The sequence below is a fragment of the Heteronotia binoei genome, chromosome 21 (assembly GCF_032191835.1).
Source record: "Heteronotia binoei isolate CCM8104 ecotype False Entrance Well chromosome 21, APGP_CSIRO_Hbin_v1, whole genome shotgun sequence".
Taxonomy (NCBI): Eukaryota; Metazoa; Chordata; class Lepidosauria; order Squamata; family Gekkonidae; genus Heteronotia; species Heteronotia binoei.
The window spans coordinates 26170500-26182535 of NC_083243.1; the positions used below are offsets into that span (position 1 = coordinate 26170500).

The 12036-nt window shown below is 47.5% G+C and overlaps 1 protein-coding gene across 1 annotated transcript in view; it reads right to left on the minus strand.

Moving 5' to 3' along the window:
- The window catches only part of TRMT61A (tRNA methyltransferase 61A), a 64636-nt gene extending 55467 nt beyond the window's left edge, over positions 1 to 9169 (minus strand). The window contains exons 1-2 of the mRNA XM_060262750.1: positions 9005 to 9169; positions 2168 to 2532 (exon numbers count right to left, since the gene is read on the minus strand). Of these exons, the coding sequence (XP_060118733.1) occupies positions 2168 to 2498 (331 nt within the window). The 5' untranslated portion in view covers positions 2499 to 2532; positions 9005 to 9169. The remainder of the gene's footprint in view (positions 1 to 2167; positions 2533 to 9004) is intronic.
- Between the last annotated feature and the right edge of the window lie 2867 nt (positions 9170 to 12036).

Consider the following 12036-nt stretch of genomic DNA (forward strand, 5'->3'; position numbering starts at 1 on the left):
ACCCGCCCGGAAATCACAGAGATTGAAGGAGACAGCTACAGTGAGAGGCGGGAATCAGCAAAAATTCACCTCCCGGTCTTCTGGGAGTGGAAAGACAGCTGAGTGTCCAAGCCTATGTATTTAATACCTGCTGCAAGCCACCTTGTTTAAATGAGATTGTGGCATGAAGATTACCGGCAGAGGGGGAGGGGAGCATTCATTCCTACAGGACGCATCCCAGAGCTGCTTCTCTGCAGGGCTCTTTTTTGTAGAAAGAGCCCAGCAGGAACTCATTTGCATATTAGGCCAAAACCCTTACACCACCACTGGTTCCGCAAAAAGCCCAGCAGAAACACATCTGCATATTAGAAAACACCCCCTGGCATCACCACTGTTTCGCACAGAGCTTATCTGTAGAAAAAGCCCAGCTGGAACTTATTTGCATATTAGGCCACACACCCCGACCCAACCACTGTTTCCACAAGACGCACAGCAGGAACTCGTTTGCATATTAGCCCACACCCCTTGACATCACCACTGCTTCACCCAGGGCTTTTTGTAGAAAAAGCCCAGCAGGAACTCATTTGCATATTAGGCCACACCCCAATGCCAAGCCAGCTGGAACTGCATTCCTGTGCATTCCTGCTCAAAAAAACCCTTGCATCTATGTACCACAACACTGGAAGAACATATCAGGGGTGGGGGCAGTCTAAGCTGGTCCTGTGGCTGTGCTCCGAGTTCAAAAAACCACCACCACAACACATTTATGCAAAAGCTCCATGCCAGGGATTATTAGGAAATTGAAAATAAAACTGTCAACATTGTAACATATATTTAAGGTCCAGTCTCATTTGGAATTCTGTGTGCAGTTATAGTTTTTTGTATATCAAAAAATACATTGCCGGGTCAGAAAAAGTACAAAGGGCAACAAAGGCGATTAGGGTGTCGGGACACCTTTCCTATGAGAAGGCAGGAGAGTTTGGTGCTTTACAGTTTAGAAAAAGGACAACGAAAGGGAGACATGACAGACGTTTATAAAATTATGCATGAGTTAGAGAAAAAAGAAAGAACATTTTCTCCCTCTCCCATAATACTAAAACTCAGAGTCACCCAATTAGGTTAATGGGCAGTAGATTCCAGGTGGACAAAATGAAAATTCTCTTTCACTTAATAAGTCATTACATTGTGGGATTCGCTTTCAGTGGACATAGCAACAACCACAAGCATAAACGGCTTTAAGAAACTATTAGATACTTTCCTAAAGAAGTAGTCCATCAATGGCTATGAGGCATAGTAACCAAAAGGAACATTCAGCCGCTGAATAGCAGTGGCTGGGAAGCAATGTTGGGGAGGGTCTTGGGCTCTCTGTTTATAAACCAAATGCTGGACTGAAGGGCTTTTTTTTGTATCAGGAACTCCTTTGTATATTAGGCCACACATCCCTGAGGTAGCCAATCCTCCAAGAGTTTACAGGGCCTACTGTAAGCTTCAGGAGGATTGGCTACATCAGGGGTGTGTGGCCTAATATGCAAAGGAGTTCCTGCCAGTGTTCCCTCTAAGTTGAGTTAGTGTGAGCTAGCTCACAGTTTTTTTAGCCTCCGGCTCACACGTTTTTGTCTTAGCTCAGGAAAAAATGGCTCCAGAGCAAGCTAATTTATGCAGCAGCTCACAACTTTAATGTCAGTAGCTCACAAAGTAGAATTTTTGCTAACAAGACTCCACAGCTTAGAGGGCGTTATTGGTTCCTGCTACAAAAAAAAAAGCCCAGCTACTGAGTATAACTTGTTGAAAATACGATCCTTCCATGGAATTCTGCATCACTGAATGTGCCATATAATATTTCTGCTTTGCTTCAGTTCTGTTTTCAGTCTTCCAGTTCATTCTACAACCTATTGCACTGTTTACTGAATGTCTCATCTGTTGACTACTTTGACTCACTTGTGTGTAATCCACTTGGAGTCCAAGTGAGAAAGGTGAACTATAAATCTCATAAATAAATCAATAATACTTCACTGAGGTCCCTCCCCAGGCTCCACCCCCAAATCTCCAGGAATTTCCCCAACCCAGAGTTGGCTACCCCATGATAGCAACCAATCATTATGAACACCACAATCTGGATAACAGCAATATTACAAGCACAATCTTTCTGTTTATGGTCACAAAAGCTTCACAAGGAGAAAACGTTTACCTGATTCGCACACCACAGATCCCGGCTTCAGCTCCAGCATCATGGTGATTAAAGAGATGTCAGTCGAATACAGAATTTGAGTTCGGTGGGGGAGATTCAGAGTCCAGAGCTCTGGGGTGGGATGAAGAATATACACCCAGCCGCCTTTGCTACAGGTCACCTTTGAGCCATACCGCTTCCCTATCAGATCGGTGGAGTGTCTGATCACGCCGTATTTGGTCTGAGTTTTACTGCCATGTTCCACTTTCACTGGGAACATTGACTCGTGGCCCAAGAATACAATCGCTGTGTCTCCTTCTTTTATTATTTCTCCATATTCAATAAAACTCATGGCGATGGTCTTCCAGCTGGCCAATTAACTGCAGCTAAGGAAGAAGGAAATACACCTGAGAACCTGACTTTTGCTTCCCCCCTGATTCCTTCCTAGAATACTTGATTTTTTATTTTATTTCATTCATATCCCATAATTATCCCCAATGGGGACCCCCAAAGCAGCTTACAGTCTTCGCTCCTCCATTTTATCCTCACAACAACCCTGTGAGGTAGGTCGGGCTGAGAGTGTGGGACTGATCCCAAGTCATCCAGAAATTTTCTATTGTAGAGTGGGGATTTGAACCCAGGTCTCCCAGATCCTAGTCCAACCATTATAGCACACTGAGATCACAGCAGACAGAAAGATGGTGTGATGATTAAGAGCGGCAGACTCTAATCTGGAGAACTGGGTTTGATTCCCCACTCCTCCTCTACATGCAGCTGCTGGGTGACCTTGGGTCAGCCGCAGCTCTCTCAGAGCTCTCTCAACCCCACCTACCTCACAGGGTGTCTGTTGTGGGGAGAGGAAGGGACGGAGATTGTAAACCACTTTGGAACTCCAAGTGAAAGGTGGGGTATAAAGCCAATCTCCACTGGCTGCCAATACCTATGTGGCACCACTCCTCTCTTCCTCTTCCATCAAATCCAGGTTTCAAAAGGGAACTTTTCCCTGCACAGGCTGTAACTTAGAGGTTCACCTCCTTCACTAAAAATGGAACTCAGGAGTGGAATTCTAGCAGGAGCTCCTTTGCATATTAGGCCACACACCCCTGATGTAGCCAATCCTCCTGGAGCTTACAAGGCTCTTTTTTGTAAGCTCTTGGAGGATTGGCTACATCAGGAGTGTGGCCTATCATGCAAAGGAGCTCCTGCTAGAATTCCACCCCGATGGAATTTATAAGCCCACCTTCTCCATCAACAGCCAGGTTGGTGCAGTGGATGAGGTCTGCAGCCTGCGGCTCTAGAATCAAATGCGGCTCTTTTAAAAAGAAAATGAAATCTTTATGCTGGGCTATACTGTAGGGGTAAGTGGAACAGCAGGAAAAGAGGAAAACCTAACCTGAGATTGATAGACTCAAAGTTTGGCCCTCTGTTTGCAAGACCTGAGCAAGGCTTGTAACGACAGGACATCTTGTCGCTTTATCATAGGGTCGCTTTAAGTTAGAAGCAACTTGATAGCGTATAACACAGACACACATATGTGCAGGGCTTTTTTTGTAGCAGGAACATCTTTGCATATTAGGCCACACAACCTTGATGTAGCCAATCCTCCAAGAGCTTACAGTAGGCCCTGTAAGAAGAGCCCTGTGAGCTCTTGGAGGATTGGCTACATCAGAGGGGGTGGCCTAATATGCAAAGGAGCTCCTGCTACAAAAAAGCCCTGCATATGTGTAGTACTAAAGTAAGTAGTACAGTAATGAAATGGCAAAGTTTTTAAATGGAACTAAACAGCTTCTTGGAGATGTTTTACTGAAAGGAAAATCATAAGAGGTGAAGAGTTGTACATAATTCCAAATGCAAACCACACACAGATTTATGCCAGTGCCATAAAACAACCGTGCAGGGTTCTCCTGTGCACATTTATTCCTTATTGAGTGATCTTGTGCGCACCGCTCCTTAATAAAATACCCGCCACAACCAGTGTTTGGGCTGCAGAAACGTTATGGATAATTAATTTACAAGATGATAATTAGAAATGTGAAGCTGAATATTTTCAGTGATGTGAATGAGCTCTCTAATATTGGCTTCTTGTTGATTCCTGGCTCGGAAATTTGACTTAGTTTGGCCCTTTCATTTAAAAAGGTTGCCAATCCCTGATTGGAAGGTTAGACTGATACACAGGCAATTGAAGGTTCAAATCCCTGCTCAGGCACAGAACTCAGTAAGCCAGTTGCCCTCTTTCAGCCAGATACACCCCTACAAGGCTGCTGTGAAGCTAAAAGCTTAGTCATTCAGCACAAGAGAAAACACTTCGCATTGTACTTAAAGGAACAGCTTGCAGTTCTGAAGGCCTCACTTCAAAAAGGATGTGGACAGAATGGAACATGCGCAGAGAGCGAGGAGGATGATCAGGGGCCTGGAGACCAAGCCCTGTGAGGAAAGGCTGAGGGACTCAGGAAGGTTCAGTCTGTAGAAGAGGAGATTGAGGAGGGACAGGACTGTTCTCTTTGAGTATCTAAAGGACTATCACTTACAGGAGGGCAGGGACCTGTTGCTGTTGGCAACAGAAGAGAACTCACAAGAATGGGTTTGAATTATTAAGAAGATGATGATATTGGATTTAAATCCTGCCCTTCACTCTGAATCTCAGAGTGGCTCACAATCTCCTTTATCTTTCTTCCCCACAACAGAGACCCTGTGCGGTAGGTGGGGCTGAGAGAGTTCTCACAGCAGCTGCCCTTTCAAGGACAACTCTTGTGAGAGCTAAGGCTGACCCAAGGCCATTCCAGCAGCTCCAAGTGGAGGAGTGGGGAATCAAACCTGGTTCTCTCAGGTAAGAATCTGTGCACTTAAGCACTACACCAAACTGGCTCTCAAGGGTAGGAAGGTACTGGCTAGATATTAGGGAAAACTTTTTTATAGTAAGAGTAGTTCAGCAGTGGAATCAGCTGCCTAGGGAGCTGGTGAGCTCCCCTTCACTGGCAGCGGCTGGACATAGCCTTGTCAGAGATGCTGCAGGCTGATCCTGCATTGAGCAGGGGGTTGGGCTGGATGGCCCCTTCCAAATCCATGATTCTATTACTCATCCTCACAGTATTTCAAAGCTGAAGCCCAGAACCGAAACAGCAGCTCTGCAAACCAAAATGATCCTAAGGATCCAAGCTGTTCTTAGACACTGGAAAGCCCATCTTTGCTTCAGTAGCCACAGGAGGGGAAAGCTCCCGCAAATGTCCGACACATGTTCTATTAGAAAGCAATTAAGAGCCAAGTGCAGTTAATTTCCAAGCAGCTAATAACCATTGTGAGCATTCACTTCAAGTTAATTAACTTCCATTATCTGTTTACAGGGCTATAGGAATTAAAAAAAAACAAAAGACGAGGGAGATGGGAAAATACAGATGAACCAAAAGGGCAAGCAGGGGGGTGAGTCTGTTTTGCAGCAAGATCGCAACCCTTTTATACTAGTTCTGGACTTCTGCCGCTGGAGTGCACTGTGAAGGCAGCAGGCCTCCAGGCAACGGTGGACAAGAAGAAGAAAGCACCGTCATGTTGCAACCAAGTACAGGACAAGCATAGACGGCTTCAAGACGGGATAAACATATGGAGCAGAGGTCCATCAGTGGCTATTAGCCACAAGGTATAGATGGAACTCTCTGTCTGGGGCAAGTGATGCTCTGTATTCTTGGTGCTGGGAGGGGCAACAGTGGGAGGGCTTCCAGTGTCCTGGCCCCACTAGAGGACCTCCTGATGGCACCTGGGTTTTTTGGCCAGTGTGTGACAAAGAGTGTTGGACTGGATGGGCCACTGGCCTGATCCAACATGGCTTCTCTTATGTTCTTTTGTTCAACTTATAGAGACCCCAGCTATGGGGCGTTCCAGGCAATGGACAAACAGAGGTGGACTGCCAATACCTTCTTCTGCTTAGCAGCCCTGGACTTTCTTGGTGGTCTCCCATCCCAGTACTAAGCTGGGCTGACCTTGCTCAGCATCCAAATGGAATTTCCCCCCCTCTAGAGCAGGGGTGGCCAAACTTGCTTAACATAAGAGCCACATAGAATAAGCACCAGATGTTTGATGGTCACAAGGCAGGAAGGAAAATAGATGGAGGGAGGGAGAGGTGCAAAGAAATCAATTTTAACTTTAAATGTATTCACCAAGCTGCTGGTTGGCTTAGCTTGGAGAAGTGATTTAAAGAGAGAAATGCCTTCTCGAAGCTGGCTGACTGGCTGGTGGGGGCTTCAAGAGCCACACAATCAACAACAACAACAACAACAACAACAACAACAAATTTTATTTGTATACCGCCCTCCCCGCCGGAGCAGGCTCAGGGCGGCTAACAACATAGTTCAGGGTTGATTATACAAATGGATAAAATTACATTAAACATTATAAGCGTTTCACATGTGTGAAAGAGCCACATGTGGCTCCCGAGCCACAGTTTGACCACCCCTGCCCTAGAAAATAAGCCCCTTCAAAGAATGGGTGTATAAAGAGGTATTCATGTTTAGAGGGTCTTTAGACGGGAGCTTGCTTTTTTGCTGCAATAGACAAACACAGACGCTATTCTAAAAGTTTTGAAAAGCAATCTCACCCCCTTGCCAAGAAAGGCGATTCACTGTGACCCAACAGCCACGTCCACTCCTTGCATGACTTTGTTCAGTTTTTCTTTCCAAAAGGGGCACTCGATTACATGCAAGAGCTAGACTTGAGCCCAGTGACACCTCAGCGACCAAGATGAAGATGATGAAGAAGATATTGGATTTATATCCCACCCTCCACTCCGAAGAGTCTCAGAGCGGCTCACAATCTCCTTTCCCTTCCTCCCCCACAACAGACACCCTGTGAGGTGGGTGGGGCTGAGAGGGCTCTCACAGCAGCTGCCCTTTCAAGGACAACCTCTGCCAGAGATATGGCTGACCCAAGGCCATTCCAGCAGGTGCAAGTGGAGGAGTGGGGAATCAAACCCGGTTCTCCCAGATAAGAGTCCGTACACTTAACCACTACACCAAACTGGCTCTCCAACAAAGAAGACCGCAGATTTATACCCCACCCTTCTCTCTGAATCAGAGGTTTCCAATCTCCTATATATTGTACCCCCACAGTAGATACCCTGTGAAGTGGGTGGGGCTGAGAGAGCTCTTAAAGCAGCTGCCCTTTCAAGGACAACTCCTGTGAGAGCTATGGCTGACCCAAGGCCATTCCAGCAGCTGCAAGTGGAGGAGTGGGGAATCAAACCCCATTCTCCCAGAGAAGAGTCCGCACTCTTAACCACTACACCAAACTGGCTCTCTTTGGGGAGTATCAGATTGTGAGAATCAAAGCTCCCTCTGTCAGAAGTTTGTTGCAGAGGGTAGGTTCACTGGTCTGCAGAAGAACAGCCAGATCACAGCCCAGTGGCACTTTGGTGATGGTGGAAAGTACTGTCCACTCACAGCTGACTGATGGCCAACCTGTAAGGTTTTCAAGGCAAGAGATGTGGTTTGGCATTGCCTACCTCTATGGAGTGACCCTGGTATTCCTTGCAGGTCTTTCATCCAAATACTTTTGGGATATGACAAGATTGGGCTGGCCTGGGCCATCCAAGTCAGGGCAGGTAACCTCTTGAAACTGTCTTTGTGGAAGTTTCTAGCAGAGTGGGAGAACATCTGTCTGGCATGCAGAAAGTTTCAGGTTCAAACCCAGGCAGCACCAGTTAGAAGGACCAGGCATGAAGGTGGGGCAATACCTGGAAACAGGGCTGTAACCAGGTGGGGGCTGTGCTCCCTCCCAGATCGGCCAGACACAGCCTCTCCTGGTCCCCCAACCCCCTCTCCTCTTGTTTGTGCTTCATGAATTAAATTAGCATCCCCTGACACCACTCAAGAAAAAAAAAAACGCCTAGATAGTGGCCTGTGTGGAGTCTGGGAGATGGAGTGTAGGAAGGGCAGGGTTCAGAGGGGGGCTTAGTTGTGTACAAAGCCCACTCTTCAAAGCAGCCATTTTGTCCAAGGGAACTGTGAATTTAAAAGGAGGAGTTTGTGGATTTCCTGCATTGTGCAGGGGGTTGGACTAAATGACCCTGGGGGTTCCTTTCAACTCTATGATCTTTGTTGCCTAGGAGAAAGAAAAAACGACTGCATTTTTATACCCCATCCTTCTCTCTGAATCAGAGACTCAGAACGGTTGACAATCTCCTATATCTTCTCCCCCCACCACAGACACCCTGTGAGGTAGGTGGGGCTGAGAGAGCTCTCACAGCAGCTGCCCTTTCAAGGACAACTCCTGCGAGAGCTATGGCTAACCCAAGGCCATTCCATTCCAGCAGCTGCAAGTGGAGGAGTGGGGAATCAAACCCAGTCCTCCCAGATAAGAGTCCGCACACTTAACCACTACACCAAACTGGCTCTGGAGAGTGGGTTACCAGATCCCTCCTAGCCACCAGCAGGAGATTGGGGAGGGGGGGGGGGGTAGGGTTTCTAAATCCAGGTTGGGAAATTCCCAGAGAGTTGGGGATGGAGCCTGGGGAGGGCAGGGACCTCAGAGGGGTGTAAGACCACAGAGTCCACCCTCCAAAGCAGCCATTTTCTCCAAGGGAACTGATCTCTGTAGTCTGGAGATGAGCTGTAATTCCAGGGGATCCCCAGGGCCCACCTGGAGATCAGTTGCAATAGCGGGGGGCATCCAGGCCACACTTGGAGGATGTGAAGGTCTCCAGCCCCTGCAGAGCCACTGCCAGGTAGAGGAGACCCTCCTGACGGCCCAAAGGCGTCTGTATAAAACTTTGTTGGTCTTAAAGGTGCCACTTGATTCCTACTTGATTCCATGCAAGGCAGCATCGCGCGCCTCCCCTCTGGCCCCGAAAGCTCCCCGCTCTCGTGTCCTTACCTCTCTGCGCGCCTGCAGCTGCATCCAGGAAGCCGAGAAGCGCTCTCGCCCGGTCCCCCACGTGCTTTCCCCGCTGCCTTCTGGCGGTCGCAGGCTGCTGACGCTCCGCTTCCTCTCCCCGCCCAACTCCCGGCTCGGAGCCGGCGGCTGGGGCTTCTCCATAGCGTCAGTGCGGAGCTTTCCCCCTCGCCCTCTTTATCTTTCCTTGGCGGCGCTGCCATCGCAATTACACAGTCGCGTGTGGTTGCTCGGCTCTTAAGTGCGTTACAGCAGTGGTCCCCGACTTTTTTGGCACCAGGGACCCGTTTTGTGGAAGACAATTGTGGATGGGGGGGGGGGGGGGCCGATGGTTTTGGGATGATACAATCATGCACTTTATTTCTATTAGCTTGGTGTGTAGTGGTTAAGTGTGTGGACTCTTATCTGGGAGAACCAGGTTTGATTCCCCACTCATCCACTTGCAGCTGCTGCAATGGCCTTGGGTCAGTCTGGCAAGAGTTGTCATTGAAAGGGCAGCTTCTGGGAGAGCTCTCTCAGCCCCACCCACTTCACAGGGTATCTGTTGTGGGGGAAGAAGGTAAAGGAGATTGTAAACTGCTCTGAGACTGTGAGATTTGGAGCAGAGGCGGGATATAAATCCAGTATCATCATCTTCGTCTTACATTGTAATATATAATGAAATAATTATACAACTCATGACCCAGTTGCTAACAGGCCATGGACCAGCACCGGGTTGGGAACCTCTGCATTACAGGGTTCTTGCAGCCCGGAGACAGATGGTTCTCTGGATCAAATGAAGGCCGCTTTGGACGACCCAAAGGGACACGTGTCTCTCGAGCCATTAGATTCTGACTATTTTCTGACTTGCAAACGGACTGCTTTATTGTTAGAGGCCGGGGGTGTCCGGTTTTTGTCAAACCAACATGCATTCATTCTGATGCTACGTTCAGCCGCGCTTCCTTGACATGTCAATAGTTGATGGCTGCAGTCCAGTACAGGCTTTCGTGGTGGAAGCTGAGCAGTGGCCGCAATGCAGAGTGATTCAGATGTGGCATGCGCTGCCAGAGGATGTACTGATGGCTAAGGTGTAGACAGTTTTAAAGGGGATTAGAATTTAGATTCATGGAAGAAAATTCTTTCAATGGCTACTAGCCATGATGACCAGGACTGGATATACATGTTTTTTGAGGGGGGGGGAGGCAAAATTTAAAAATGATGCCCCTTTATGGGCCCATTCTGTCTTATGGATCTATAGAATAGAATTGACTCCATACCCAATTTGGCACCCCCGCTCTCTGGTGGCGCCTGGGGCAAGTGCCCCCTCTGGTTCCCCCCTAAATCTGGCTTTTATGATGATTGAGCGGAACCTCCACATTTAGAGATACTGAACCTCTGAATCTCAGAGCCAGGAAGCAACATCAGAAGACCTTGGCCTCTATGCCCTGTTGTTGGCCCTCCGGAGGAACTGGTTGGCCACTGTGTGAGAAAGGATGCTGGACTAGATAGATCACTGGTCTGATCCGGAGGGGTTCTTCTTATATTCTTAAGCCCATGGCATTTAGGAAATATCTTTAACATGGATGTCGAACTCATTTGTTATGAGGGCCAGATCTGACATAAATGAAACCTTGTTGGGCCAAGCCATGTGTGTCATAAAATTTAATACCAGGAAGTGGAGATATAAACTTTATAAAAGAGACAATCTTTTTTTAAAAAAAATCTTAATGCATAAAAGATTAGCACTCTTGCAATATTTTGTTTATTTAACATTCTCTTTCTGAATTATTGCATCAAAATCTGGAGGCAATGTCTGTGCTGTAGCAATCTTGAGTATGCTGTTCAGGTGTGTGTGTGTAAGTTGCAAACCTACTTTCAGTTTATTGACATTCATTACAGAAATCTCATGGGCAATGCTTTGAGCCTAAAACCCAGGGGAAAACATGAAATGGCTGGGCATTGTGAGCTTTTGTACATAAGTTGCTTCATGAGCTGGTGAAGCAATGGAGAAAATAGAGGCTTTGCTCTGTAGTTCCCATGTGATTGAGCAAGCCTGGCAAAGCAAGCTGTGATGCAGAAGGAAGCAAGAGGGAGAGAAGGAAGCAGTTGACAGTGAATTGCTTGCGGGCCTGATAGAAGCCCCCCGGGGCCTGATTCGGCCCTCAGGCCACATGTCTGACACCCCTGATCTATGAGATTGGAAGGCAGGTCCTACTGAATGTGGTGACTCTTTTCTTTTTTAGTCCAGTAGTGTATTAGGAACCAAGAAAAGTTTCAGGTTATAAGCTTTTGAGAGCCAGTGCTTCTGACTCAAATCTATAGACCAACAGGGCTACCTTCTGAAAATTTTTCTCACAAAAAAGGCCCTGCTGAGTTGTAGTTACTTAAGCACTAAGCACAGCAAGAAACTGTAATCTCCATCTTCCCAGCTATCCCATTTTACTGATGGTAAAACCGAGGCCACATACTTACTGACATTTTTGTTTGACAGTCCCAAAGATTTAGAGCAGGGGTGGCTGACAGTAGCTCTCCAGATGTTTTTGCCTACAACTCCCACCAGCCCCAGTCAGCATGGCCAATGGCTGGGGCTGATGGGAGTTGTAGGCAAAAAACGTCGGGAGAGCTACCGTTGGCCACCCCTGATTTAGAGTAAGCAGCAACCTTGTATTTTTCACATTCTGTGTCTTTCACATGGTTAGGCTGAGAAAGATCATCTAACTCAAAGCTTGGATGGAGCAGAGAGCACAAATCTATACTGGACTCTCACATGCTCAAAACACAACATTCTTTCCCAACTAGTGCTGCAGCACTTGAATAACTGGGAGCACAGAGCTCAAAGCCCCGCCCCCCTCAGGGTTGCCAATCCCAGTTGAGGGCAGGGGGTTCCTTGGTTTAAAGGCCCTACCCCTGCTTCAGGGTTAGCAGAAAGGGGGGCAGATTGAATGTCTGCTGGCCATTCCATTATGTCCTATGGAGATTGATCCCCATATGGTATAATGGAGAATCAATCTGTGGGTATCTGAGGCTCCGGGGGG